General features: G+C 52.8%; 1 protein-coding gene across 3 annotated transcripts; it reads left to right on the forward strand.

Annotated features, from left to right (window-relative positions):
* Positions 1 to 1,894: 1,894 nt before the first annotated feature.
* Positions 1,895 to 25,624, forward strand: LOC135535184 (centromere protein Q-like). 3 transcript variants are annotated; one of them, XM_064961886.1, is made up of 8 exons: positions 1,895 to 2,218; positions 2,528 to 2,648; positions 2,741 to 2,910; positions 4,797 to 4,865; positions 11,013 to 11,142; positions 11,233 to 11,352; positions 21,261 to 21,332; positions 23,519 to 25,624. In XM_064961886.1, exons 2-8 carry the CDS (start codon positions 2,535 to 2,537, stop codon positions 23,684 to 23,686), a joined length of 843 nt encoding a protein of 280 aa, XP_064817958.1. In that variant the 5' UTR covers positions 1,895 to 2,218; positions 2,528 to 2,534; the 3' UTR covers positions 23,687 to 25,624. The 3 variants fall into 3 exon arrangements, with proteins under 3 accessions (XP_064817958.1, XP_064817960.1, XP_064817959.1); XM_064961888.1 differs by lacking the exon at positions 23,519 to 25,624 and adding an exon at positions 21,485 to 22,282 and having other exon boundaries at positions 1,896 to 2,218; XM_064961887.1 differs by lacking the exon at positions 1,895 to 2,218 and adding an exon at positions 2,242 to 2,368.

A 25,624-nucleotide genomic window follows, 5' to 3' on the forward strand; every position in this document is an offset into this window, starting at 1 on the left:
CCAGTATATTATATTATATAGCTAAACCCCATCTAACCAGTATATTATATAGCTAAACCCCATCTAACCAGTATATTATATTATATAGCTAAACCCCATCTAACCAGTATATTATATAGCTAAACCCCATCTAACCAGTATATTATATAGCTAAACCCATCTAACCAGTATATTATATAGCTAAACCCATCTAACCAGTATATTATATAGCTAAACCCCATCTAACCAGTATATTATATAGCTAAACCCCATCTAACCATTATATTATATAGCTAAACCCATCTAACCAGTATATTATATAGCTAAACCCCATCTAACCAGTATATTATATAGCTAAACTCCATCTAACCAGTATATTATATAGCTAAACCCCATCTAACCAGTATATTATATAGCTAAACCCATCTAACCAGTATATTATATAGCTAAACCCCTCAGTCCCCTGGAACAGCACCAACTGTCCTCTCAGTCCCCTGGAACAGCACCAACTGTCCTCTCAGTCCCCTGGAACAGGACCAACTGTCCTCTGGAACAGGACCGTGTGTCCTCTGGAACAGCACCAACTGTCCTCTCAGTCCCCTGGAACAGCACCAACTGTCCTCTGGAACAGGATCAACTGTCCTCTGGAACAGGACCAACTGTCCTCTGGAACAGGACCAACTGTCCTCTGGAACAGGATCAACTGTCCTCTGGAACAGGACCAACTGTCCTCTGGAACAGGACCAACTGTCCTCTGGAACAGGACCAACTGTCCTCTGGAACAGGACCAACTGTCCTCTGGAACAGCACCAACTGTCCTCTGGAACAGGACCAACTGTCCTCTGGAACAGCACCAACTGTCCTCTGGAACAGGACCAACTGTCCTCTCAGTCCCCTGGAACAGGACCAACTGTCCTCTGGAACAGGACCAACTGTCCTCTCAGTCCCCTGGAACAGGACCAACTGTCCTCTGGAACAGCACCAACTGTCCTCTGGAACAGCACCAACTGTCCTCTGGAACAGGACCAACTGTCCTCTCAGTCCCCTGGAACAGGACCAACTGTCCCCTGGAACAGCACCAACTGTCCTCTGGAACAGGACCAACTGTCCTCTCAGTCCCCTGGAACAGGACCAACTGTCCTCTCAGTCCCCTGGAACAGCACCAACTGTCCTCTGGAACAGGACCAACTGTCCCCTGGAACAGGATCAACTGTCCTCTGGAACAGGACCAACTGTCCTCTGGAACAGCACCAGCTGTCCTCTGGAACAGGACCAACTGTCCTCTGGAACAGGACCAACTGTCCTCTGGAACAGCACCAACTGTCCTCTGGAACAGGACCAACTGTCCCCTGGAACAGCACCAACTGTCCTCTGGAACAGGACCAACTGTCTTCTCAGTCCCCTGGAACAGCACCAACTGTCCTCTGGAACAGCACCAACTGTCCTCTGGAACAGCACCAACTGTCCTCTGGAACAGGACCAACTGTCCTCTGGAACAGCACCAACTGTCCTCTGGAACAGGACCAACTGTCCTCTGGAACAGGACCAACTGTCCCCTGGAACAGCACCAACTGTCCCCTGGAACAGCACCAACTGTCCTCTGGAACAGGACCACCCTGTAAAACAGCACCTATCATAGTACTATGTCTGACCCTGTAAAACAACACATTTCACTGCACCTGTGACAATATATATATATATATTTTGTGACACCATGGCTGTGCCATTGAGGCATTCTTCCTTTCGAAGTTGTCCATTTTCTTCTTCACGATTGGCTGACGCCTCCTGATGACCCAGTTGGACACGACTCCAAAAGGGTCACCAGGAGGGATCAGCCAATGAAGTTGAAAGTCCCACCCAGTTTAGTCCCACCCAGTTTTATACATTTAAAATGGTGAAAGCCCTCAATGGCGCTGCCCACTGACGAATGGAATGGAATGCACCTGGAACTCACTTCCTCTTGAAGAAGTGCATTGAATTAAGAAAGCAGTTTCAGGGGGTTTGGATTGGGAGTGGTGTTGGCTGGGGAAACATGGAGAGGCCAGAGAGCCATACTTGTAAATTGTGCTTAGGAGAAGAAGAACGCTGCCTTTTGGCCACTAGAGGCCCCTATCATCTTCTATGAGGAGTGCCCTCATTGCCCTTTCCATCATGGCCGCCTGGAGTGGCCGACTTGCCGCTCATAACGCATGCGCAATGATTACAAACAAATGTTTGAAAGAAATTTACCGCGTAACTGGTAAGTCAAGTTACAAACGTTTGTTTGAAGTGTTTTAACTATTGTTATTCTCCGACATTGGACCTTAACTGCAACGATAAATTGCACCTCTAAACTGTTCTACTAAATCGCCTTGTGTATAAAATGTTGTTGTTTTAATAATTTAAAAAGGTATTTCGCTTGCTGTTGTTGACAAAACAAACTACATCCGTGTTTCGTCTAGGAGGTGCTCATGTTAGTTAGCTTTCAGATTGTATATCATTATATATTTAGCGGCTATGTTATTTTTCCCGTGTATGCCTTGATTAGCTGTCTGTCTCTTTTTCCTAGTTAAAAAATGAAGCCTGTCCGGGGATCGGAACGCGCCTCCTCCAAGGCACCTAAAGGCAAGAAGACAGGCGAGAAGCCAAATAAGCCCGGTATAAAGACACGTCAACGGAGAGTATCTCGGGTGAGAAAGTTCTGAAGAATTAAACCTCTAAGAGGATACGGTTCTCCTTTTTGTTTTCATCACCTCATTCTGTCTGCATGTACCCTCTTTAGGAGGAGCCCCAGCCAGGAACCAGCAGCCAGATCCCTCAGCCAAAACCACAGAAGAAGAAGAAAGGTGGCACAGTTGCAAGTCCCAGGAAGCTGAAAGGTCAGGAGAAGTGGAAACCGCTGACCAAGTCCTCCATTACGGCTCTAGACAACATACTGGGACTGTCTATACTGTGAGTAACATCCTCCATCATGGTTCTTGACTGGGCCTGTCTATACTGTAACGTCCTCCATCATGGTTCTTGACTGGGCCTGTCTATACTGTAACGTCCTCCATCATGGTTCTTGACTGGGCCTGTCTATACTGTAACGTCCTCCATCATGGTTCTTGACTGGGCCTGTCTATACTGTAATGTCCTCCATCATGGTTCTTGACTGGGCCTGTCTATACTGTAACGTCCTCCATCATGGTTCTTGACTGGGCCTGTCTATACTGTAACGTCCTCCATCATGGTTCTTGACTGGGCCTGTCTATACTGTAACGTCCTCCATCATGGTTCTTGACTGGGCCTGTCTATACTGTAACGTCCTCCATCATGGTTCTTGACTGGGCCTGTCTATACTGTAACGTCCTCCATCATGGTTCTTGACTGGGCCTGTCTATACTGTAACGTCCTCCATCATGGTTCTTGACTGGGCCTGTCTATACTGTGACGTCCTCCTCCATCATGGTTCTTGACTGGGCCTGTCTATACTGTAACGTCCTCCTCCATCATGGTTCTTGACTGGGCCTGTCTATACTGTAACGTCCTCCTCCATCATGGTTCTTGACTGGGCCTGTCTATACTGTAACGTCCTCCTCCATCATGGTTCTCGACTGGGCCTGTCTATACTGTAACGTCCTCCTCCATCATGGTTCTTGACTGGGCCTGTCTATACTGTAACGTCCTCCTCCATCATGGTTCTTGACTGGGCCTGTCTATACTGTAACGTCCTCCTCCATCATGGTTCTTGACTGGGCCTGTCTGTACTGTAACGTCCTCCATGGTTCTTGACTGGGCCTGTCTATACTGTAACGTCCTCCATCATGGTTCTTGACTGGGCCTGTCTATACTGTGACGTCTTCCATCATGGTTCTTGACTGGGCCTGTCTATACTGTAACGTCCTCCATCATGGTTCTTGACTGGGCCTGTCTATACTGTAACGTCCTCCATCATGGTTCTTGACTGGGCCTGTCTGTACTGTGACGTCCTCCATCATGGTTCTTGACTGGGCCGGTCTGTACTGTAACGTCCTCCATGGTTCTTGACTGGGCCTGTCTGTACTGTAACGTCCTCCATCATGGTTCTTGACTGGGCCTGTCTGTACTGTAACGTCCTCCATCATGGTTCTTGACTGGGCCTGTCTGTACTGTGACGTCCTCCATCATGGTTCTTGACTGGGCCTGTCTGTACTGTGACGTCCTCCATCATGGTTCTTGACTGGGCCTGTCTATACTGTAACGTCCTCCATGGTTCTTGACTGGGCCTGTCTGTACTGTAACGTCCTCCATCATGGTTCTTGACTGGGCCTGTCTGTACTGTAACGTCCTCCATCATGGTTCTTGACTGGGCCGGTCTATACTGTAACGTCCTCCATCATGGTTCTTGACTGGGCCTGTCTATACTGTAACGTCCTCCATGGTTCTTGACTGGGCCTGTCTATACTGTAACGTCCTCCATCATGGTTCTTGACTGGGCCTGTCTGTACTGTAACGTCCTCCTCCATCATGGTTCTTGACTGGGCCTGTCTGTACTGTAACGTCCTCCTCCATCATGGTTCTTGACTGGGCCTGTCTGTACTGTAACGTCCTCCATCATGGTTCTTGACTGGGCCTGTCTGTACTGTAACGTCCTCCATGGTTCTTGACTGGGCCTGTCTGTACTGTGACACCCAGGAAGTCGCCTGAATCTCAGACACTGTTCATCTCGGAAAACAGAGGCGCTGTAACATGGCCACTGGCCCATCGTCGAACTGACACTTGAATAGCCCTGGTTTAAGGTTTCCCTGGGTTGTTTTTACTAACTGATTCATTTTTAACCCTCTCTCTGTTTCTCTCTCCTTTTCTCGCTCCCTCAGGTCTGTTCTGGCCGGAAGACGGACTAAGAAAGAGGAATCGCAGAAACATCTGAACATTGTGAAAAACAGGTGAGGGAACAGAACACTCCACCTTCCAGAGTTTTTCTTTATTTTATTTTTACTATTTTCTACATTGTATAATAATAGTGAAGACCTCAAAACTATGAAATAACATATATGGAGTCATGTAGTAACCAAAAAAGTATTAAACAAATCTAAGTATATTTTATATTTGAGATTCTTCAAAGTGGCCACCCTTTGCCTTGATGACAGTTTTGGACACTCTTGGCATTCTCTCAACCAGCTTCACCTGGAATGCTTTTCCAACAGTCTTGAAGGAGTTCCCACATATGCTGAGCACTTGCTTTTTTTGACTGCTTTTCCTTCACTCTGAGGTTCAACTCATCCCAAAACATCTCAGTTGGGTTGAGGTCTGGCGATTGTAGAGGCCGGGTCATCTGATGCAGCACTCCATCACTCTACTTCTTTGTCAAATAGCCCTCACACAGCCTGGAGGTGTGTTGTGTCATTGTCCTGTTGAAAAATGAATGATAGTCCCACTAAGCGCAAACCAGATGGGATGGCATATCGCTGCAGAATGCTGTGGTAACCATGCTTGTTAAGTGTGCCTTGAAATCTAAATAAATCACTGTGTCACCAGCAAATCACCCCCACACCATAACACCTCCTCCATGCTTCACGGTGGGAAACACACACCTCCTCCATGCTTCGCGGTGGGAAACACACATGCGGAGATCATCCGTTCACCTACAATGCGTCTCACAAAGACACGAACGGTTGGAACCAAAAATCTCTAATTTGGACTCATCAGACCAAAGGACAGATTTCCATCGGTCTTATGTCCATTGCTCGTGTTTCTTGGCCCAAGCAAGTCTCTTATCTGTGTCCTTTAGTAGTGGTTTCTGTGCCGCAACAGTCTTCTGAACAAATCGATTTATTTGGCACATGTGCTGAATACAACAGGTGTAGGTAGACCTTACTGTGAAAAGCTAAATACAACAGGTGTAGGTAGACCTTACTGTGAAAAGCTAAATACAACAGGTGTAGGTAGACCTTACTGTGAAAAGCTAAATACAACAGGTGTAGGTAGACCTTACTGTGAAAAGCTGAATACAACAGGTGTAGTAGACCTCACAGTGAAAAGCCGAATACAACAGGTGTAGTAGACCTTACTGTGAAAAGCTGTATACAACAGGTGTAGGTAGACCTTACTGTGAAAAGCTAAATACAACAGGTGTAGGTAGACCTTACTGTGAAAAGCTGTATACAACAGGTGTAGTAGACCTTACTGTGAAAAGCCAAATACAACAGGTGTAGTAGACCTTACTGTGAAATGCTGAATACAACAGGTGTAGTAGACCTCACAGTGAAATGCTGAATACAACAGGTGTAGTAGACCTCACAGTGAAATGCTGAATACAACAGGTGTAGTAGACCTCACAGTGAAATGCTGAATACAACAGGTGTAGGTAGACCTTACTGTGAAATGCTGAATACAACAGGTGTAGTAGACCTCACAGTGAAAAGCCGAATACAACAGGTGTAGTAGACCTTACAGTGAAATGCTGAATACAACAGGTGTAGTAGACCTCACAGTGAAATGCTGAATACAACAGGTGTAGGTAGACCTTACTGTGAAAAGCTGTATACAACAGGTGTAGTAGACCTCACAGTGAAAAGCCGAATACAACAGGTGTAGTAGACCTTACAGTGAAATGCTGAATACAACAGGTGTAGGTAGACCTTACTGTGAAAAGCTGTATACAACAGGTGTAGGTAGACCTTACTGTGAAAAGCTAAATACAACAGGTGTAGGTAGACCTTACTGTGAAAAGCTAAATACAACAGGTGTAGGTAGACCTTACTGTGAAAAGCTAAATACAACAGGTGTAGTAGACCTTACTGTGAAAAGCTAAATACAACAGGTGTAGGTAGACCTTACTGTGAAAAGCCAAATACAACAGGTGTAGTAGACCTCACTGTGAAAAGCTAAATACAACCGGTGTAGACCTTACTGTGAAAAGCTGTATACAACAGGTGTAGGTAGACCTTACTGTGAAAAGCCAAATACAACAGGTGTAGTAGACCTCACTGTGAAAAGCTAAATACAACCGGTGTAGACCTTACTGTGAAAAGCTGTATACAACAGGTGTAGGTAGACCTTACTGTGAAATGCTGAATACAACAGGTGTAGTAGACCTTACTGTGAAAAGCCAAATACAACAGGTGTAGTAGACCTCACTGTGAAAAGCTAAATACAACCGGTGTAGACCTTACTGTGAAAAGCTAAATACAACAGGTGTAGGTAGACCTTACTGTGAAAAGCTAAATACAACAGGTGTAGACATTACTGTGAAAAGCTAAATACAACAGGTGTAGGTAGACCTCACAGTGAAATGCTGAATACAACAGGTGTAGGTAGACCTCACAGTGAAATGCTGAATACAACAGGTGTAGGTAGACCTCACAGTGAAATGCTGAATACAACAGGTGTAGGTAGACCTCACAGTGAAATGCTGAATACAACAGGTGTAGGTAGACCTCACAGTGAAATGCTGAATACAACAGGTGTAGGTAGACCTCACAGTGAAATGCTGAATACAACAGGTGTAGTAGACCTCACAGTGAAATGCTGAATACAACAGGTGTAGGTAGACCTCACAGTGAAATGCTGAATACAACAGGTGTAGTAGACCTCACAGTGAAATGCTGAATACAACAGGTGTAGTAGACCTCACAGTGAAATGCTTACTTACAAGCCCTTAACCAACAACAGTTCAAGAAGTAGTTAAGAAAATATTTACTAAATTAAAAAAGTAACATGATGGTGCAGCTGTTGGACTTTTTGAGGATCTGGGGACCCATGCCAAGTCTTTTCAGTCTCCTGAGGGGAAAAGGTGTCGTCCTGCCCTCTTCACAACTGTCTTGGTGTGTTTGGACCATGATAGTTCGTTGGTGATGTGGACACCAAGTAACTTGAAGCTCTCTCAGAAGAATAGCACCTTTAGGGACAGCTCTAACAACTATTTGATACTCCTCAGGAGTGGGCTGCTCCACTACAGCCTCGTTGATGTTAATGGGGGCCTTTTCCTGTAGTCCACAATCAGCTCCTTTGTCTTGCTCACATTGAGAGTTTGTTGTCCTGGCAACACACTGCCAGGTCTCTAACCTCCTCCCTATAGGCTGTCTCATTGTTTTGTCGGTGGTCAGGCCTACCTTCGATAGGTCGTTGGTAATGTGGACTTGACCCGTTCCACTTCAGCCCCGTCGATGTCAATGGGGGCGTGTTCAGCCCCGTCGATGTCAATGGGGGCGTGTTCAGCCCCGTCTATGTTAACGGGGGCGTGTTCAGCCCCGTCGATGTTAATGGGGGCGTGTTCAGCCCCGTCTATGTTAATGGGGGCGTGTTCAGCCCCGTCTATGTTAATGGGGGCGTGTTCAGCCCCTTCTATGTTAATGGGGGCCTGTTCAGCCCCTTCTATGTTAATGGGGGCCTGTTCAGCCCCGTCGATGTTAATGAGGGCCTGTTCAGCCCCGTCTATGTTAATGGGGGCGTGTTCAGCCCCGTCGATGTTAATGGGGGCGTGTTCAGCCCCGTCGATGTTAATGGGGGCCTGTTCAGCCCCGTCGATGTTAATGGGGGCGTGTTCAGCCCCGTCTATGTTAATGGGGGCGTGTTCAGCCCCGTCTATGTTAATGGGGGCGTGTTCAGCCCCGTCTATGTTAATGGGGGCGTGTTCAGCCCCGTCGATGTTAATAGGGGGCCTGTTCAGCCCCGTCGATGTTAATAGGGGGCCTGTTCAGCCCCGTCGATGTTAATGGGGGCCTGTTCAGCCCCGTCGATGTTAATGGGGGCGTGTTCAGCCCCGTCGATGTTAATGGGGGCGTGTTCAGCCCCGTCGATGTTAATGGGGGCCTGTTCAGCCCCGTCGATGTTAATGGGGGCCTGTTTCGATGTTAATAGGGGGCCTGTTCAGCCCCGTCTATGTTAATGGGGGCGTGTTCAGCCCCGTCGATGTTAATGGGGGCGTGTTCAGCCCCGTCTATGTTAATGGGGGCGTGTTCAGCCCCGTCTATGTTAATGGGGGCGTGTTCAGCCCCGTCTATGTTAATGGGGGCGTGTTCAGCCCCGTCTATGTTAATGGGGGCGTGTTCAGCCCCGTCTATGTTAATGGGGGCGTGTTCAGCCCCGTCTATGTTAATGGGGGCCTGTTCAGCCCCTTCTATGTTAATGGGGGCGTGTTCAGCCCCGTCTATGTTAATGGGGGCCTGTTCAGCCCCGTCTATGTTAATGGGGGCGTGTTCAGCCCCGTCTATGTTAATGGGGGCCTGTTCAGCCCCTTCTATGTTAATGGGGGCGTGTTCAGCCCCGTCTATGTTAATGGGGGCCTGTTCAGCCCTCTTCCCGTAGTCCACGATCAGCTCCTTTGTCTTGCTCACATTGAGAGGTTGTTGTCCTGGCACCACACGGCCAGGTCTGTGACCACCTCCCTATTGAGGGACCTTAATGTTGAGGATCAGCGTGGCAGGTAGCCTAGTGGTTGGAGGGTTGGGCCAGTGGGTTGGGCCAAGAGGTTGCTGGATCGGTTCCTCGAGGTGACAAGGTAAAAATCTGTCATTCTGCCCCTGAACAAGGCAGTTAACCCACTGTTCCTAGGCCAGTTAACCCACTGTTCCTAGGCCAGTTAACCCACTGTTCCTAGACCAGTTAACCCACTGTTCCTAGGCCAGTTAACCCACTGTTCCTAGGCCAGTTAACCCCACTGTTCCTAGACCAGTTAACCCCACTGTTCCTAGACCAGTCAACCCCACTGTTCCTAGACCAGTCAACCCACTGTTCCTAGACCAGTCAACCCACTGTTCCTAGACCAGTCAACCCACTGTTCCTAGGCCAGTTAACCCCACTGTTCCTAGGCCAGTTAACCCCACTAGGCCAGTTAACCCCACTAGGCCAGTTAACCCCACTAGGCCAGTTAACCCCACTAGGCCAGTTAACCCCACTAGGCCAGTTAACCCCACTAGGCCAGTTAACCCCACTAGGCCAGTTAACCCCACTAGGCCAGTTAACCCCACTGTTCCTAGGCCAGTTAACCCCACTGTTCCTAGGCCAGTTAACCCCACTAGGCCAGTTAACCCCACTAGGCCAGTTAACCCACTGTTCCTAGGCCAGTTAACCCCACTGTTCCTAGGCCAGTTAACCCCACTGTTCCTAGACCAGTTAACCCACTGTTCCTAGGCCAGTTAACCCCACTGTTCCGAGGCCAGTTAACCCACTGTTCCTAGACCAGTCAACCCACTGTTCCTAGACCAGTTAACCCCACTGTTCCTAGACCAGTCAACCCACTGTTCCTAGACCAGTCAACCCACTGTTCCTAGACCAGTTAACCCCACTGTTCCTAGACCAGTTAACCCACTGTTCCTAGGCCAGTTAACCCCACTGTTCCGAGGCCAGTTAACCCACTGTTCCTAGACCAGTCAACCCACTGTTCCTAGGCCAGTCAACCCCACTGTTCCTAGACCAGTTAACCCCACTAGGCCAGTTAACCCCACTGTTCCTAGACCAGTTAACCCCACTGTTCCTAGACCAGTCAACCCACTGTTCCTAGACCAGTTAACCCCACTGTTCCTAGACCAGTTAACCCCACTGTTCCGAGGCAGTCATTTTAAAGAAGAATTTGTTCTTAACTGACTTGACTAGTTTAATAAAATACAGTGGGGAGAACAAATATTTGATACACTGCTAATTTTGCAGGTTTTCCTACTAAATGCAAATTAATGACTTAAAAATCATACAATGTGATTTTCTGGATTTTTGTATTAGATTCCGTCTCTCACAGTTGAAGTGTACCTATGATAAAAATGACAGACCTCTTCATGCTTTGTAAGTAGGAAACACTGACGATTTTGCAGGTTATCAAATACTTGTTCTCCCCACTGTATATTTTTTTATTTAACCTTTTATTTTACTAGGCAAGTCAGTTAAGAACAAATTCAGGAACGGTGGGTTAACTGCCTTGTTCAAAGGCAGAACAACAGATTTGTACCTTGTCAGCTCGGGGATTTGATCCAGCAACATTTCGGTTACAAGTCCAACACTCTAACCACTAGGCTACCCTGCCGCCCCATGCTGAGCGAGTTGAGCCTACTGCAAGATGTCTTTCTTGGCTAACCACGTTGACTGCATTCTGGTTCCAGGTTCCTGTCTGAACTGGCTCAACTGCCAGTCCCAATTCAGAAACAGGAAATGATGAGTTATTCTTCCCGTCAACACCAGGAAGAGACTAGGAAGTCAGCCGTTGGCAAGAAGATCCTCAACAAGCTGGTGGTGAGACACTGGAAGGGGTGTGTGTGTGTGTGGTTAAATATGTGTGTGTGTGTGTGGTTATCTCGTCTGATGTTGCTACTGTGTGTCCAGGCGGAGCTGGGTGCTGTGGTGGGCTCTCTAAAACAGCTAGAGAAGGAGAGAGACTCCCTGGAGCACCAGTGTTTTAACCTCCGACAACGACTGGAGCAGCAGGAGGAGAGGAACCAGCAGGTAAGACAGACCTGGGCTCAAATACTACTTCAAATATCTCATAGGACGTTCTGTAGGCCTTTCCCCACAGCCGGGCCGTTCTGTAGGCCTTTCCCCACGGCCGGGTCGTTCTGTAGGCCTTTCCCCACAGCCGGGCCGTTCTGTAGGCCTTTCCCCACAGCCGGGACGTTCTGTAGGCCTTTCCCCACGGCCGGGACGTTCTGTAGGCCTTTCCCCACGGCCGGGCCGTTCTGTAGGCCTTTCCCCACGGCCGGGCCGTTCTGTAGGCCTTTCCCCACAGCCGGGCCGTTCTGTAGGCCTTTCCCCACGGCCGGGCCGTTCTGTAGGCCTTTCCCCACGGCCGGGCCGTTCTGTAGGCCTTTCCCCACAGCCGGGCCGGGCCGTTCTGTAGGCCTTTCCCCACAGCCGGGCCGGGCCGTTCTGTAGGCCTTTCCCCACAGCCGGGCCGTTCTGTAGGCCTTTCCCCACGGCCGGGCCGTTCTGTAGGCCTTTCCCCACAGCCGGGACGTTCTGTAGGCCTTTCCCCACAGCCGGGCCGGGCCGTTCTGTAGGCCTTTCCCCACAGCCGGGCCGCTCTGTAGGCCTTTCCCCACGGCCGGGCCGTTCTGTAGGCCTTTCCCCACAGCCGGGCCGTTCTGTAGGCCTTTCCCCACAGCCGGGCCGTTCTGTAGGCCTTTCCCCACGGCCGGGCCGTTCTGTAGGCCTTTCCCCACAGCCGGGCCGTTCTGTAGGCCTTTCCCCACAGCCGGGCCGTTCTGTAGGCCTTTCCCCACAGCCGGGCCGTTCTGTAGGCCTTTCCCCACAGCCGGGCCGTTCTGTAGGCCTTTCCCCACCCCACAGGCCGTTCTGTAGGCCTTTCCCCACGGCCGGGCCGTTCTGTAGGCCTTTCCCCACAGCCGGGCCGTTCTGTAGGCCTTTCCCCACAGCCGGGCCGGGCCGTTCTGTAGGCCTTTCCCCACAGCCGGGCCGTTCTGTAGGCCTTTCCCCACGGCCGGGCCGTTCTGTAGGCCTTTCCCCACAGCCGGGCCGTTCTGTAGGCCTTTCCCCACGGCCGGGCCGTTCTGTAGGCCTTTCCCCACAGCCGGGCCGTTCTGTAGGCCTTTCCCCACAGCCGGGCCGGGCCGTTCTGTAGGCCTTTCCCCACAGCCGGGCCGTTCTGTAGGCCTTTCCCCACAGCCGGGCCGTTCTGTAGGCCTTTCCCCACAGCCGGGCCGTTCTGTAGGCCTTTCCCCACGGCCGGGCCGTTCTGTAGGCCTTTCCCCGCAGCCGGGCCGTTCTGTAGGCCTTTCCCCACAGCCGGGCCGGGCCGTTCTGTAGGCCTTTCCCCACAGCCGGGCCGGGCCGTTCTGTAGGCCTTTCCCCACGGCCGGGCCGTTCTGTAGGCCTTTCCCCACAGCCGGGCCGTTCTGTAGGCCTTTCCCCACAGCCGGGCCGTTCTGTAGGCCTTTCCCCACGGCCGGGACGTTCTGTAGGCCTTTCCCCACGGCCGGGCCGTTCTGTAGGCCTTTCCCCACGGCCGGGCCGTTCTGTAGGCCTTTCCCCACAGCCGGGCCGTTCTGTAGGCCTTTCCCCACGGCCGGGCCGTTCTGTAGGCCTTTCCCCACGGCCGGGCCGTTCTGTAGGCCTTTCCCCACAGCCGGGCCGGGCCGTTCTGTAGGCCTTTCCCCACAGCCGGGCCGGGCCGTTCTGTAGGCCTTTCCCCACAGCCGGGCCGTTCTGTAGGCCTTTCCCCACAGCCGGGCCGTTCTGTAGGCCTTTCCCCACGGCCGGGCCGTTCTGTAGGCCTTTCCCCACGGCCGGGCCGTTCTGTAGGCCTTTCCCCACAGCCGGGACGTTCTGTAGGCCTTTCCCCACAGCCGGGCCGGGCCGTTCTGTAGGCCTTTCCCCACAGCCGGGCCGCTCTGTAGGCCTTTCCCCACAGCCGGGCCGCTCTGTAGGCCTTTCCCCACAGCCGGGCCGGGCCGTTCTGTAGGCCTTTCCCCGCAGCCGGGCCGTTCTGTAGGCCTTTCCCCACAGCCGGGCCGCTCTGTAGGCCTTTCCCCACAGCCGGGCCGTTCTGTAGGCCTTTCCCCACAGCCGGGCCGTTCTGTAGGCCTTTCCCCACAGCCGGGCCGTTCTGTAGGCCTTTCCCCACAGCCGGGCCGTTCTGTAGGCCTTTCCCCACGGCCGGGCCGTTCTGTAGGCCTTTCCCCACAGCCGGGCCGTTCTGTAGGCCTTTCCCCACAGCCGGGCCGGGCCGTTCTGTAGGCCTTTCCCCACAGCCGGGCCGTTCTGTAGGCCTTTCCCCACGGCCGGGCCGTTCTGTAGGCCTTTCCCCACAGCCGGGCCGTTCTGTAGGCCTTTCCCCACGGCCGGGCCGTTCTGTAGGCCTTTCCCCACAGCCGGGCCGTTCTGTAGGCCTTTCCCCACAGCCGGGCCGGGCCGTTCTGTAGGCCTTTCCCCACAGCCGGGCCGTTCTGTAGGCCTTTCCCCACGGCCGGGCCGTTCTGTAGGCCTTTCCCCACGGCCGGGCCGTTCTGTAGGCCTTTCCCCACGGCCGGGCCGTTCTGTAGGCCTTTCCCCGCAGCCGGGCCGTTCTGTAGGCCTTTCCCCACAGCCGGGCCGTTCTGTAGGCCTTTCCCCACAGCCGGGCCGTTCTGTAGGCCTTTCCCCACGGCCGGGCCGTTCTGTAGGCCTTTCCCCGCAGCCGGGCCGTTCTGTAGGCCTTTCCCCACAGCCGGGCCGGGCCGTTCTGTAGGCCTTTCCCCACAGCCGGGCCGGGCCGTTCTGTAGGCCTTTCCCCACGGCCGGGCCGTTCTGTAGGCCTTTCCCCACAGCCGGGCCGTTCTGTAGGCCTTTCCCCACAGCCGGGCCGGGCCGTTCTGTAGGCCTTTCCCCACAGCCGGGCCGTTCTGTAGGCCTTTCCCCACGGCCGGGCCGTTCTGTAGGCCTTTCCCCACAGCCGGGCCGGGCCGTTCTGTAGGCCTTTCCCCACAGCCGGGCCGTTCTGTAGGCCTTTCCCCACAGCCGGGCCGGGCCGTTCTGTAGGCCTTTCCCCACAGCCGGGCCGTTCTGTAGGCCTTTCCCCACAGCCGGGCCGTTCTGTAGGCCTTTCCCCACAGCCGGGCCGCTCTGTAGGCCTTTCCCCACGGCCGGGCCGTTCTGTAGGCCTTTCCCCACAGCCGGGCCGCTCTGTAGGCCTTTCCCCACGGCCGGGCCGTTCTGTAGGCCTTTCCCCACGGCCGGGCCGTTCTGTAGGCCTTTCCCCACAGCCGGGCCGTTCTGTAGGCCTTTCCCCACGGCCGGGCCGTTCTGTAGGCCTTTCCCCACAGCCGGGCCGGGCCGTTCTGTAGGCCTTTCCCCACAGCCGGGCCGTTCTGTAGGCCTTTCCCCACAGCCGGGCCGTTCTGTAGGCCTTTCCCCACAGCCGGGCCGTTCTGTAGGCCTTTCCCCACAGCCGGGCCGTTCTGTAGGCCTTTCCCCTCAGCCGGGCCGTTCTGTAGGCCTTTCCCCACGGCCGGGCCGTTCTGTAGGCCTTTCCCCACGGCCGGGCCGTTCTGTAGGCCTTTCCCCACAGCCGGGCCGTTCTGTAGGCCTTTCCCCACAGCCGGGCTTCTCAGAAGGCCTACATTTGGTTTTGTAATAAATAGAAGGACTAGAAAATAGGAACTAAGCCCATATTTGGGTATCTGGTCTGAGCATAGGCCTCTGGTCATTGTGACATTCATTGTTGGTTCTTTCATTGATACTGCAATATTTTCCCCAGGGCCCAAAAGCTCTGGTCAAAGGCTAATACACTATATAGGGAAGGGGCCCTGGTCTAATACACTATATAGGGAACAGGCCCTGGTCTAATACACTATATAGGGAACAGGCCCTGGTCTAATACACTATATAGGGAACAGGCCCTGGTCTAATACACTATATAGGGAACGGGCCCTGGTCTAATACACTATATAGGGAACAGGCCCTGGTCTAATACACTATATAGGGAAGAGGCCCTGGTCTAATACACTATATAGGGAACAGGCCCTGGTCTAATACACTATATAGGGAACGGGCCCTGGTCTAATACACTATATAGGGAACGGGCCCTGGTCTAATACACTATATAGGGAAGGGGCCCTGGTCTAATACACTATATAGGGAACGGGCCCTGGTCTAATACACTATAGGGAACAGGCCCTGGTCTAATACACTATAGGGAACGGGCCCTGGTCTAATACACTATATAGGGAACGGGCCCTGGTCTAATACACTATATAGGGAAGAGGCCCTGGTCTAATACACTATATAGGGAAGGGGCCCTGGTCTAATACACTATATAGGGAACGGGCCCTGGTCTAATACACTATATAGGGAAGGGGCCCTGGTCTAATACACTATATAGGGAAGGGGCCCTGGTCTAATACACTATATAGGGAAGAGGCCCTGGTCTAATACACTATATAGGGAACAGGCCCTGGTCTAATACACTATATAGGGAACGGGCCCTGGTCTAATACACTATATAGGGAAGGGGCCCTGGTCTAATACACTATATAGGGAACGGGCCCTGGTCTAATACACTATATAGGGAACGGGCCCTGGTCTAATGCACTATATAGGGAAGGGGCCCTGGTCTAATGCACTATATAAGGAATGGGCCCTGGTCTAATACACTATATAGGGAAGGGGCCCTGGTCTAATACACTATATAGGGAAGGGGCCCTGGTCTAATACACTATATAGGGAACGGGGCCCTGGTCTAATACACTATATAGGGAACGGGCCCTGGTCTAATACACTATATGGGGAACGGGCCCTGGTCTAATACACTATATAGGGAAGAGGCCCTGGTCTAATACACTATATAGGGAACAGGCCCTGGTCTAATACACTATATAGGGAACGGGCCCTGGTCTAATGCACTATATAGGGAAGGGGCCCTGGTCTAATGCACTATATAAGGAATGGGCCCTGGTCTAATACACTATATAGGGAAGGGGCCCTGGTCTAATACACTATATAGGGAACGGGGCCCTGGTCTAATACACTATATAGGGAACGGGCCCTGGTCTAATACACTATATGGGGAACGGGCCCTGGTCTAATACACTATATGGGGAACGGGCCCTGGTCTAATACACTATATAGGGAAGAGGCCCTGGCCTAATACACTATATAGGGAACAGGCCCTGGTCTAATACACTATATAGGGAACAGGCCCTGGTCTAATACACTATATAGGGAAGAGGCCCTGGTCTAATACACTATATAGGGAACAGGCCCTGGTTTAATACACTATATAAGCATTTCGCTACACTCGCATTAACATCTGCTAACCATGTGTATGTGACAAATAAAATTTGATTTGATATAGGGAAGGGGCCCTGGTCTAATACACTATATAGGGAACGGGCCCTGGTCTAATACACTATATAGGGAAGGGGCCCTGGTCTAATACACTATATAGGGAAGGGGCCCTGGTCTAATACACTATATAGGGAAGGGGCCCTGGTCTAATACACTATATAGGGAAGGGGCCCTGGTCTAATACACTATATAGGGAAGGGGCCCTGGTCTAATACACTATATAGGGAAGGGGCCCTGGTCTAATACACTATATAGGGAAGGGGCCCTGGTCTAATACACTATATAGGGAAGGGGCCCTGGTCTAATACACTATATAGGGAAGGGGCCCTGGTCTAATACACTATATAGGGAAGGGGCCCTGGTCTAATACACTATATAGGGAACGGGCCCTGGTCTAATACACTATATAGGGAACGGGCCCTGGGCTAATACACTATAATGGGAACGGGCCCTGGGCTAATACACTATAATGGGAACGGGCCCTGGGCTAATACACTATAATGGGAACGGGCCCTGGGCTAATACACTATGTGGGGAACGGGCCCTGGGCTAATACACTATGTGGGGAACGGGCCCTGGGCTAATACACTATGTGGGGAACGGGCCCTGGGCTAATACATTATAATGGGAACGGGCCCTGGGCTAATACACTATGTGGGGAACGGGCCCTGGGCTAATACACTATGTGGGGAACGGGCCCTGGGCTAATACACTATGTGGGGAACGGGCCCTGGTCAAAGGTCATTTCAGCCTTCTGTTTATCTCCTTCTCCCCCTCTTCTCTCCCCTCTTCTCCCCTACTCTCCCCTACTCTCTCCCCGCTTCTCCCCCTCTTCTCCCCCTACTCTCCCCTCTTCTCCCCTACTCTCCCCTCTTCTCCCCCTACTCTCCCCTCCCCCTACTCTCCCCCTACTCTCCCCTCTTCTCCCCTCTTCTCCCCCTCTTCTCCCCTCTTCTCCCCTCTTCTCCCCCTCTTCTCCCCTCTTCTCCCCCTACTCTCCCCTCTTCTCCCCTCTTCTCCCCCCTACTCTCCCCTCTTCTCCCCCTACTCTCCCCTCTTCTCCCCCTACTCTCCCCTCTTCTCCCCTCTTCTCTCCCCTCTTCTCCCCTCTTCTCTCCCCTCTTCTCCCTCTTCTCCCCCTACTCTCCCCTCTTCTCCCCCTACTCTCCCCTCTACTCTCCCCTCTTCTCCCCCTACTCTCCCCTCTTCTCCCCCTACTCTCCCCTCTTCTCCCTCTTCTCTCCCCTTCTTCTCCCCTCTTCTCTCCCCTCTTCTCCCTCTTCTCCCCCTACTCTCCCCTCTTCTCCCCCTACTCTCCCCTCTACTCTCCCCTCTTCTCCCCCTACTCTCCCCTCTTCTCCCCCTACTCTCCCCTCTTCTCCCCTCTTCTCTCCCCTCTTCTCCCCTCTTCTCCCCCTACTCTCCCCTCTTCTCCCCCTACTCTCCCCTCTTCTCTCCCCTCTTCTCCCCCTGCTCTCCCCCTCTTCTCCCCCTGCTCTCCCCTCTTCTCCCCCTGCTCTCCCCTCTTCTCCCCCTGCTCTCCCCTCTTCTCCCCCTACTCTCCCCTCTTCTCTCCCCTCTTCTCCCCCTACTCTCCCCTCTTCTCCCCCTACTCTCCCCTCTTCTCCCCCTACTCTCCCCTCTTCTCCCCCTACTCTCCCTCTTCTCCCCCTTCTCTCCCCTCTTCTCTCCCCTCTTCTCTCCCTCTTCTCTCCCCTCTTCTCTCCCCTCTTCTCTCCCCTCTTCTCCCCCTACTCTCCCCTCTTCTCCCCCTACTCTCCCCTCTTCTCCCCCTGCTCTCCCCTCTTCTCCCCCTGCTCTCCCCTCTTCTCCCCCTACTCTCCCCTCTTCTCTCCCCTCTTCTCCCCCTACTCTCCCCTCTTCTCCCCCTACTCTCCCCTCTTCTCCCCCTACTCTCCCCTCTTCTCCCCCTACTCTCCCCTCTTCTCCCCCTTCTCTCCCCTCTTCTCTCCCCCTTCTCTCCCCTCTTCTCTCCCCTCTTCTCTCCCCTCTTCTCTCCCCTCTTCTCTCACCTCTTCTCTCCCCTCTTCTCCCCTCTTTCTCCCCTCTTCTCTCCCCTCTTCTCCCCCTACTCTCCCCTCTGCTCTCCCCTCTTCTCCCCCTGCTCTCCCCTCTTCTCCCCCTGCTCTCCCCTCTTCTCCCCCTGCTCTCCCCCTTCTCTCCCCTCTTCTCTCCCCTCTTCTCCCCTCTTCTCCCCCTCTTCTCCCCTACTCTCCCCTCTTCTCCCCCTACTCTCCCCTCTTCTCCCTCTTCTCCCCCTACTCTCCCCTCTTCTCTCCCCTCTTCTCTCCCCTCTTCTCCCCCTACTCTCCCCCTACTCTCCCCTCTTCTCTCCCCTCTTCTCTCCCCTCTTCTCTCCCCTACTCTCCCCCTACTCTCCCCTCTTCTCCCCCTACTCTCCCCTCTTCTCTCCCCTCTCCTCTCCCCTCTCCTCTCCCTCTTCTCCCCCTACTCTCCCCCTACTCTCCCCCTACTCTCCCCCTACTCTCCCCTCTTCTCTCCCCTCTTCTCTCCCCTACTCTCCCCCTACTCTCCCCTCTTCTCCCCTCTACTCTCCCCTCTTCTCTCCCCTACTCTCCCCTCTACTCTCCCCTCTTCTCCCCCCTCTTCTCCCCCTACTCTCCCCTCTTCTCTCCCCTCTTCTCCCCCTACTCTCCCCCTACTCTCCCCTCTTCTCTCCCCTCTTCTCCCCCTACTCTCCCCTCTTCTCCCCTCTTCTCCCCTCTTCTCCCCCTACTCTCCCCCTACTCTCCCCTCTTCTCCCCCTACTCTCCCCTCTTCTCCCCCTACTCTCCCCTCTTCTCCCCCTACTCTCTCCCCTCTTCTCCCTCTTCTCCCCCTACTCTCCCCCTACTCTCCCCCTACTCTCCCCCTACTCTCCCCTCTTCTCTCCCCTCTTCTCCCCCTACTCTCCCCTCTTCTCCCCCTACTCTCCCCTCTTCTCCCCCTACTCTCCCCTCTTCTCTCCCCTCTTCTCTCCCCTCTTCTCCCCCTACTCTCCCCCTACTCTCCCCCTACTCTCCCCCTACTCTCCCCCTACTCTCCCCCCTACTCTCCCCCTACTCTCCCCCCTCTTCTCCCCCTACTCTCCCCTCTTCTCCCCCTACTCTCCCCTCTTCTCCCCCTACTCTCCCCTCTTCTCCCCCTACTCTCCCCCTCTTCTCCCCCTCTTCTCCCCCTCTTCTCCCCCTACTCTCCCCTCTTCTCTCCCCTCTTCTCCCCTCTTCTCTCCCTACTCTCCCCCTACTCTCCCCCTCTTCTCTCCCTACTCTCCCCCTACTCTCCCCTCTTCTCTCCCCTCTTCTCCCCCTACTCTCCCCTCTTCTCCCCCTACTCTCCCCTCTTCTCCCCCTACTCTCCCCCTACTCTCCCCTCTTCTCCCCCTACTCTCCCCTCTTCTCCCCCTACTCTCTCCCCTCTTCTCCCCCTACTCTCCCCTCTTCTCCCCCTACTCTCCCCTCTTCTCCCTCTTCTCCCCCTACTCTCCCCTCTTCTCCCCCTACTCTCCCCTCTTCTCCCCCTACTCTCCCCTCTTCTCCCCCTACTCTCCCCTCTTCTCCCCTACTCTCCCCTCTTCTCCCCCTACTCTCCCCTCTTCTCCCCCTACTCTCCCCTCTTCTCCCCCTACTCTCCCCTCTTCTCTCCCCTCTTCTCCCCTACTCTCCCCTCTTCTCCCCCTACTCTCCCCTCTTCTCCCCCTCTTCTCCCCCTACTCTCCCCTCTTCTCCCCCTACTCTCCCCTCTTCTCCCCCTCTTCTCCCCCCTACTCTCCCCTCTTCTCCCCCCTACTCTCCCCTCTTCTCCCCCCTACTCTCCCCTCTTCTCCCCCCTACTCTCCCCTCTTCTCCCCCTCTTCTCCCCCCTACTCTCCCCTCTTCTCCCCCTCTACTCCCCCTACTCTCCCCTCTTCTCCCCCTACTCTCCCCTCTTCTCCCCCTACTCCTCTCCCCTCTTCTCCCCCTACTCTCTCCCCTCTTCTCCCCCTACTCTCTCCCCTCTTCTCCCCCTCTTCTCCCCCTACTCTCCCCTCTTCTCCCCCTACTCTCCCCTCTTCTCCCCCTACTCTCCCCTCTTCTCCCCCTACTCTCCCCTCTTCTCCCCCTACTCTCCCCTCTTCTCCCCCTCTTCTCCCCCTACTCTCCCCTCTTCTCCCCCTACTCTCCCCTCTTCTCCCCCTACTCTCCCCTCTTCTCCCCCTACTCTCCCCTCTTCTCCCCCCTCTTCTCCCCCCTACTCTCCCTCTTCTCCCCCTACTCTCCCCTCTTCTCCCCCTCTTCTCCCCCTCTACTCCCCCTACTCTCCCCCCTACTCTCCCCTCTTCTCCCCCTACTCTCTCCCCTCTTCTCTCCCCTCTTCTCCCCTCTTCTCCCCCTACTCTCTCCCCCTCTTCTCCCCCTACTCTCTCCCCTCTTCTCCCCCTCTTCTCCCCCTACTCTCCCCTCTTCTCCCCCTACTCTCCCCTCTTCTCTCCCCTCTTCTCCCCCTACTCTCCCCTCTTCTCCCCCTACTCTCCCCTCTTCTCCCCCTACTCTCTCTTCTCCATGTTGTTTCAGATCCTCCAGTTGTCAGAACAAGGAGTCCTGCGTCTCCCACCTGTACCTCAGTGCAAAGACAGGCCCTTACAGGTCAGCGAGCAAGCTATAACACACACACACACACACACACACACACACACACACACACACACACACACACACACACAGGTTTCCATGCATTCTGGTAACCATGAACAGTTCTCGTGAAGCCTCAGGTTTTCATAGCTGTGGTTTTATTGCAGCTGTGATCTGAGTTCTGTCGAAGAGGAAGTGGCCAGACACATCTACGACATTCTGCTGACTCTTTCAGGGAAGATTGTTTTCCATTTAAGAGCTCTCAGAATAACCTGGAGGTCTATGACAGAAACACGACCGTTCAAAAGTTTGGTATCACTTAGAAACGGCCTTGTTTTTGAAAGAAAAGCACTTTTCCCCTCCATTAAAATAACATTAAATTGATCAGAAATACAGTGTAGACATTGTTAATGTTGTAAATGACTATTGTAGCTGGAAGCAGCTGATTTTTAATGGAATATCTACATAGGTGTACAGAGGCCCATTATTAGCAACCATCACTCCTGTGTTCCAATGGCACGTTGTGTTAGCTAATCCAGGTTTTTCATTAGAAAACCCTTTTGCAATTATGTTAGCACAGTTGAAAACTGTTCTGATTTTAAAGAAGCAATAACACTGGCCGCCTTTAGTTGAGTATCTGGAGCATCAGCATATGTGGATTCGATTACAGGCTCAAAATGGGCAGAAACAAAGACCTTTCTTCTGAAACTCGTAAGTCTATTCTTGTTCTGAGAAATGAAGACTATTCCATGCGATAAATTGTCAAGAAACTGACGATCTCGTACATCGCTGTGTACTACTCCCTTCACAGAACAGTGCAAACTGGCTCTAACCAGAATAGAAAGAGTAGTGGGAGGCCCCGGTGCAAAACTGAGCAAGAGGACAAGTACATTAGAGTGTCTAGTTTGAGAAACAGACGCCTCAGAAGTCCTCAACTGGCAGCTTCATTAAATAGTACCCACAAAACACCAGTCTCAACATCAACAGTGAAGAGGCGACTCTGGGATTCTGGCCTTCTAGGCAGAGTTGCAAAGAAAAAGCCGTATCTCAGACTGGCCAATAAAAAGAAAAGATTAAGATGGGCAAAAGAACACAGACACTGGACAGAGGAACTCTGCCTAGAAGGCCAGCATCCCGGAGTCTCCTCTTCACTGTTGACGTTGAGACTGGACAGAGGAACTCTGCCGAGAAGGCCAGCATCCCGGAGTCGTCTCTTCACTGTTGACGTTGAGACTGGACAGAGGAACTCTGCCTAGAAGGCCAGCATCCCAGAGTCTCCTCTTCACTGTTGACGTTGAGACTGGACAGAGGAACTCTGCCTAGAAGGCCAGCATCCCAGAGTCTCCTCTTCACTGTTGACGTTGAGACTGGACAGAGGAACTCTGCCTAGAAGGCCAGCATCCCAGAGTCTCCTCTTCACTGTTGACGTTGAGACTGGACAGAGGAACTCTGCCTAGAAGGCCAGCATCCCGGAGTCTCCTCTTCACTGTTGACGTTGAGACTGGACAGAGGAACTCTGCCTAGAAGGCCAGCATCCCGGAGTCGTCTCTTCACTGTTGACGTTGACACTGGTGTTTTGCTGGTACTATTTAATGAAGCTGCCAGTTTTAATTTAATATATTTTTTAGTTTGATTTTTTAATTTTTGTAAAAAACGGTAGTGTACGTCATTTTAAAAATACAATCTTGGCCTTCTGGGTAGCGCAGCATTGCAGTGCTAGAGGCGTCACTACAGCCCCGAGTTCGATCCCGGGCTGTGCCGCAGCCGGCCGTGACCGGGAGACATAAGAGACAGCTCACAATTGGCCCAGCGTCGTCCGGGTTAGGGGAGGGTTTGACCGGCCCGGGATGTCCTTGTCCCATCGCGCTCTAGCGACTCCTTGTGGCGGGCCGGGCGCAGTGCACGCTGACTCGTCTCACCCGTTGGTTCCTCCGGCTGGCTTCCGGGTTAAGCGAGCAGTGTGTCAAGAAGCAGTGCGGCTTGGCAGGGTCGTTTTTCGGAGGACGCATGGCTCTGGACCTTCGCCTCTCCCGAGTCCCATCACTGCAACGTACGGACGAGACAAACTACCAACTGGAATGAAATGGGGGAGGAAGAAGGGGTCCAAAAAAATGAGTAAAATCTTGAAGGAGAAACAGTTTGGCAACTTCTGAGCAACGTAAGATGAAATAGTGCTTCCTAACTGTCCTCTCCCCTTCTAGGAGCAGATGGTGTGTCTGGTTCATAGCAGACACTCAGTCACCACGGCGCGTCGCCTCGCCAAGACCCTCCAGACATCAGGGCCGGTCCAGGATGCCCAGACCCTGCTGGAACGAGCCTACAGACACGCTGACCGCCTGATCACTCCACCTACAGCTGTCGGCCAATAGCAGGACTCCATCCAGACTGGTTGGCCAATAGCGGGACTCCATCCAGCCTGGTTGGACAATAGCGGGACTCCATCCAGCCTGGTTGGACAATAGCGGGACTCCAACCAGGCTGGTTGGACAATAGCGGGACTCCATCCAGACTGGTTGGACAATAGCGGGACTCCATCCAGACTGGTTGGACAATAGCGGGACTCCATCCAGACTGGTTGGACAATAGCGGGACTCCATCCAGACTGGTTGGACAATAGCGGGACTCCATCCAGCCTGGTTGGACAATAGCGGGACTCCAACCAGCCTGGTTGGACAATAGCGGGACTCCAACCAGCCTGGTTGGACAATAGCGGGACTCCATCCAGCCTGGTTGGACAATAGCGGGACTCCAACCAGCCTGGTTGGACAATAGCGGGACTCCATCCAGCCTGGTTGGACAATAGCGGGACTCCATCCAGCCTGGTTGGACAATAGCGGGACTCCATCCAGACTGGTTGGACAATAGCGGGACTCCATCCAGCCTGGTTGGACAATAGCGGGACTCCATCCAGCCTGGTTGGACAAAGGGGGGGCTCCATCCAGCCTGGTTGGACAAAGGGGGGGCTCCTTCCAGCCTGGTTGGACAATAGCGGGACTCCATCCAGCCTGGTTGGACAATAGCGGGACTCCATCCAGCCTGGTTGGACAATAGCGGGACTGTATTAGCGATATATTTTTGACTATGTATAAGCCATTTGTTATATGGCTCTGTCATGGGCTTTGCACGGACCACCTGACTTTAACTGCTACGTAGTTAACATTGTATTGGGAGGAGCCCCATTTGTTCATATCTGTATGTATTTTATTGTTTTCCTAAGTGTTTCTTCTTTTAGCTGTAGATGATAATTAAAAACCTGTAAAAGTGTTTGACTGTTTTGATGAGTTCCTTTGATGAATATAGTTCTGATAATGCCTCTCGTCCAGACAGGCTGGGTGACAGGTTTACTTCAGCCCTGAGATAATGCCTCTAGTCCAGACAGGCTGGGTGACAGGTTTACTTCAACCCTAAGATAATGCCTCTAGTCCAGACAGGCTGGGTGACAGGTTTACTTCAGCCCTGAGATAATGCCTCTCGTCCAGACAGGCTGGGTGACAGGTTTACTTCAGCCCTAAGATAATGCCTCTCGTCCAGACAGGCTGGGTGACAGGTTTACTTCAGCCCTAAGATAATGCCTCTAGTCCAGACAGGCTGGGTGACAGGTTTACTTCAACCCTAAGATAATGCCTCTAGTCCAGACAGGCTGGGTGACAGGTTTACTTCAGCCCTAAGATAATGCCTCTAGTCCAGACAGGCTGGGTGACAGGTTTACTTCAGCCCTAAGATAATGCCTCTAGTCCAGACAGGCTGGGTGACAGGTTTACTTCAGCCCTAAGATAATGCCTCTAGTCCAGACAGGCTGGGTGACAGGTTTACTTCAGCCCTGAGATAATGCCTCTAGTCCAGACAGGCTGGGTGACAGGTTTACTTCAGCCCTAAGATAATGCCTCTAGTCCAGACAGGCTGACTTCAACCCTAAGATAATGCCTCTAGTCCAGACAGGGTTGAAGCAGAGACGTCGCTAGACAGAACATTCGGGGGCTCAGGCCTGAAGACCTGGGGCTGACTCCGAGGGGGGGATTTGATCCCTGCGCACGCTAGCAGTGAACGTTTTGCAGAAATATGACGCTAGGTTGCATATCTCACTGCTTTCTTCCCTGCGCTGTGCTCTCTTGACGCCAAATAACCAACATTTAATATTAATTCAATGGAATATGATGTCAATAAATGTTTATTTATTAGCAAGTACAAGTGCAAAACTATATAATTTCCCATGACGAAAAATAGTTGGGAAAAGTATGTTTCATTTGGTTGCAATGATTTCATAAACCATGTCCAATTTTTGATTGGCAATAAAAATAAAAGCCTCA

The sequence above is a fragment of the Oncorhynchus masou genome, unplaced genomic scaffold, assembly GCF_036934945.1.
Source record: "Oncorhynchus masou masou isolate Uvic2021 unplaced genomic scaffold, UVic_Omas_1.1 unplaced_scaffold_459, whole genome shotgun sequence".
NCBI classification, from domain to species: domain Eukaryota; kingdom Metazoa; phylum Chordata; class Actinopteri; order Salmoniformes; family Salmonidae; genus Oncorhynchus; species Oncorhynchus masou.

Bases quoted from the DNA above. Each gene is read 5' to 3' on its own strand.
- LOC135535184 (XM_064961886.1), top strand. From the start codon at position 2,535: ATGAAGCCTGTCCGGGGATCGGAACGCGCCTCCTCCAAGGCACCTAAA. The intron at 4,866-11,012 runs GTGAGGGAACAG...TTCTGGTTCCAG, and splicing joins CTGAACATTGTGAAAAACAG to GTTCCTGTCTGAACTGGCTC. The intron at 11,143-11,232 runs GTGAGACACTGG...CTGTGTGTCCAG, and splicing joins AGATCCTCAACAAGCTGGTG to GCGGAGCTGGGTGCTGTGGT.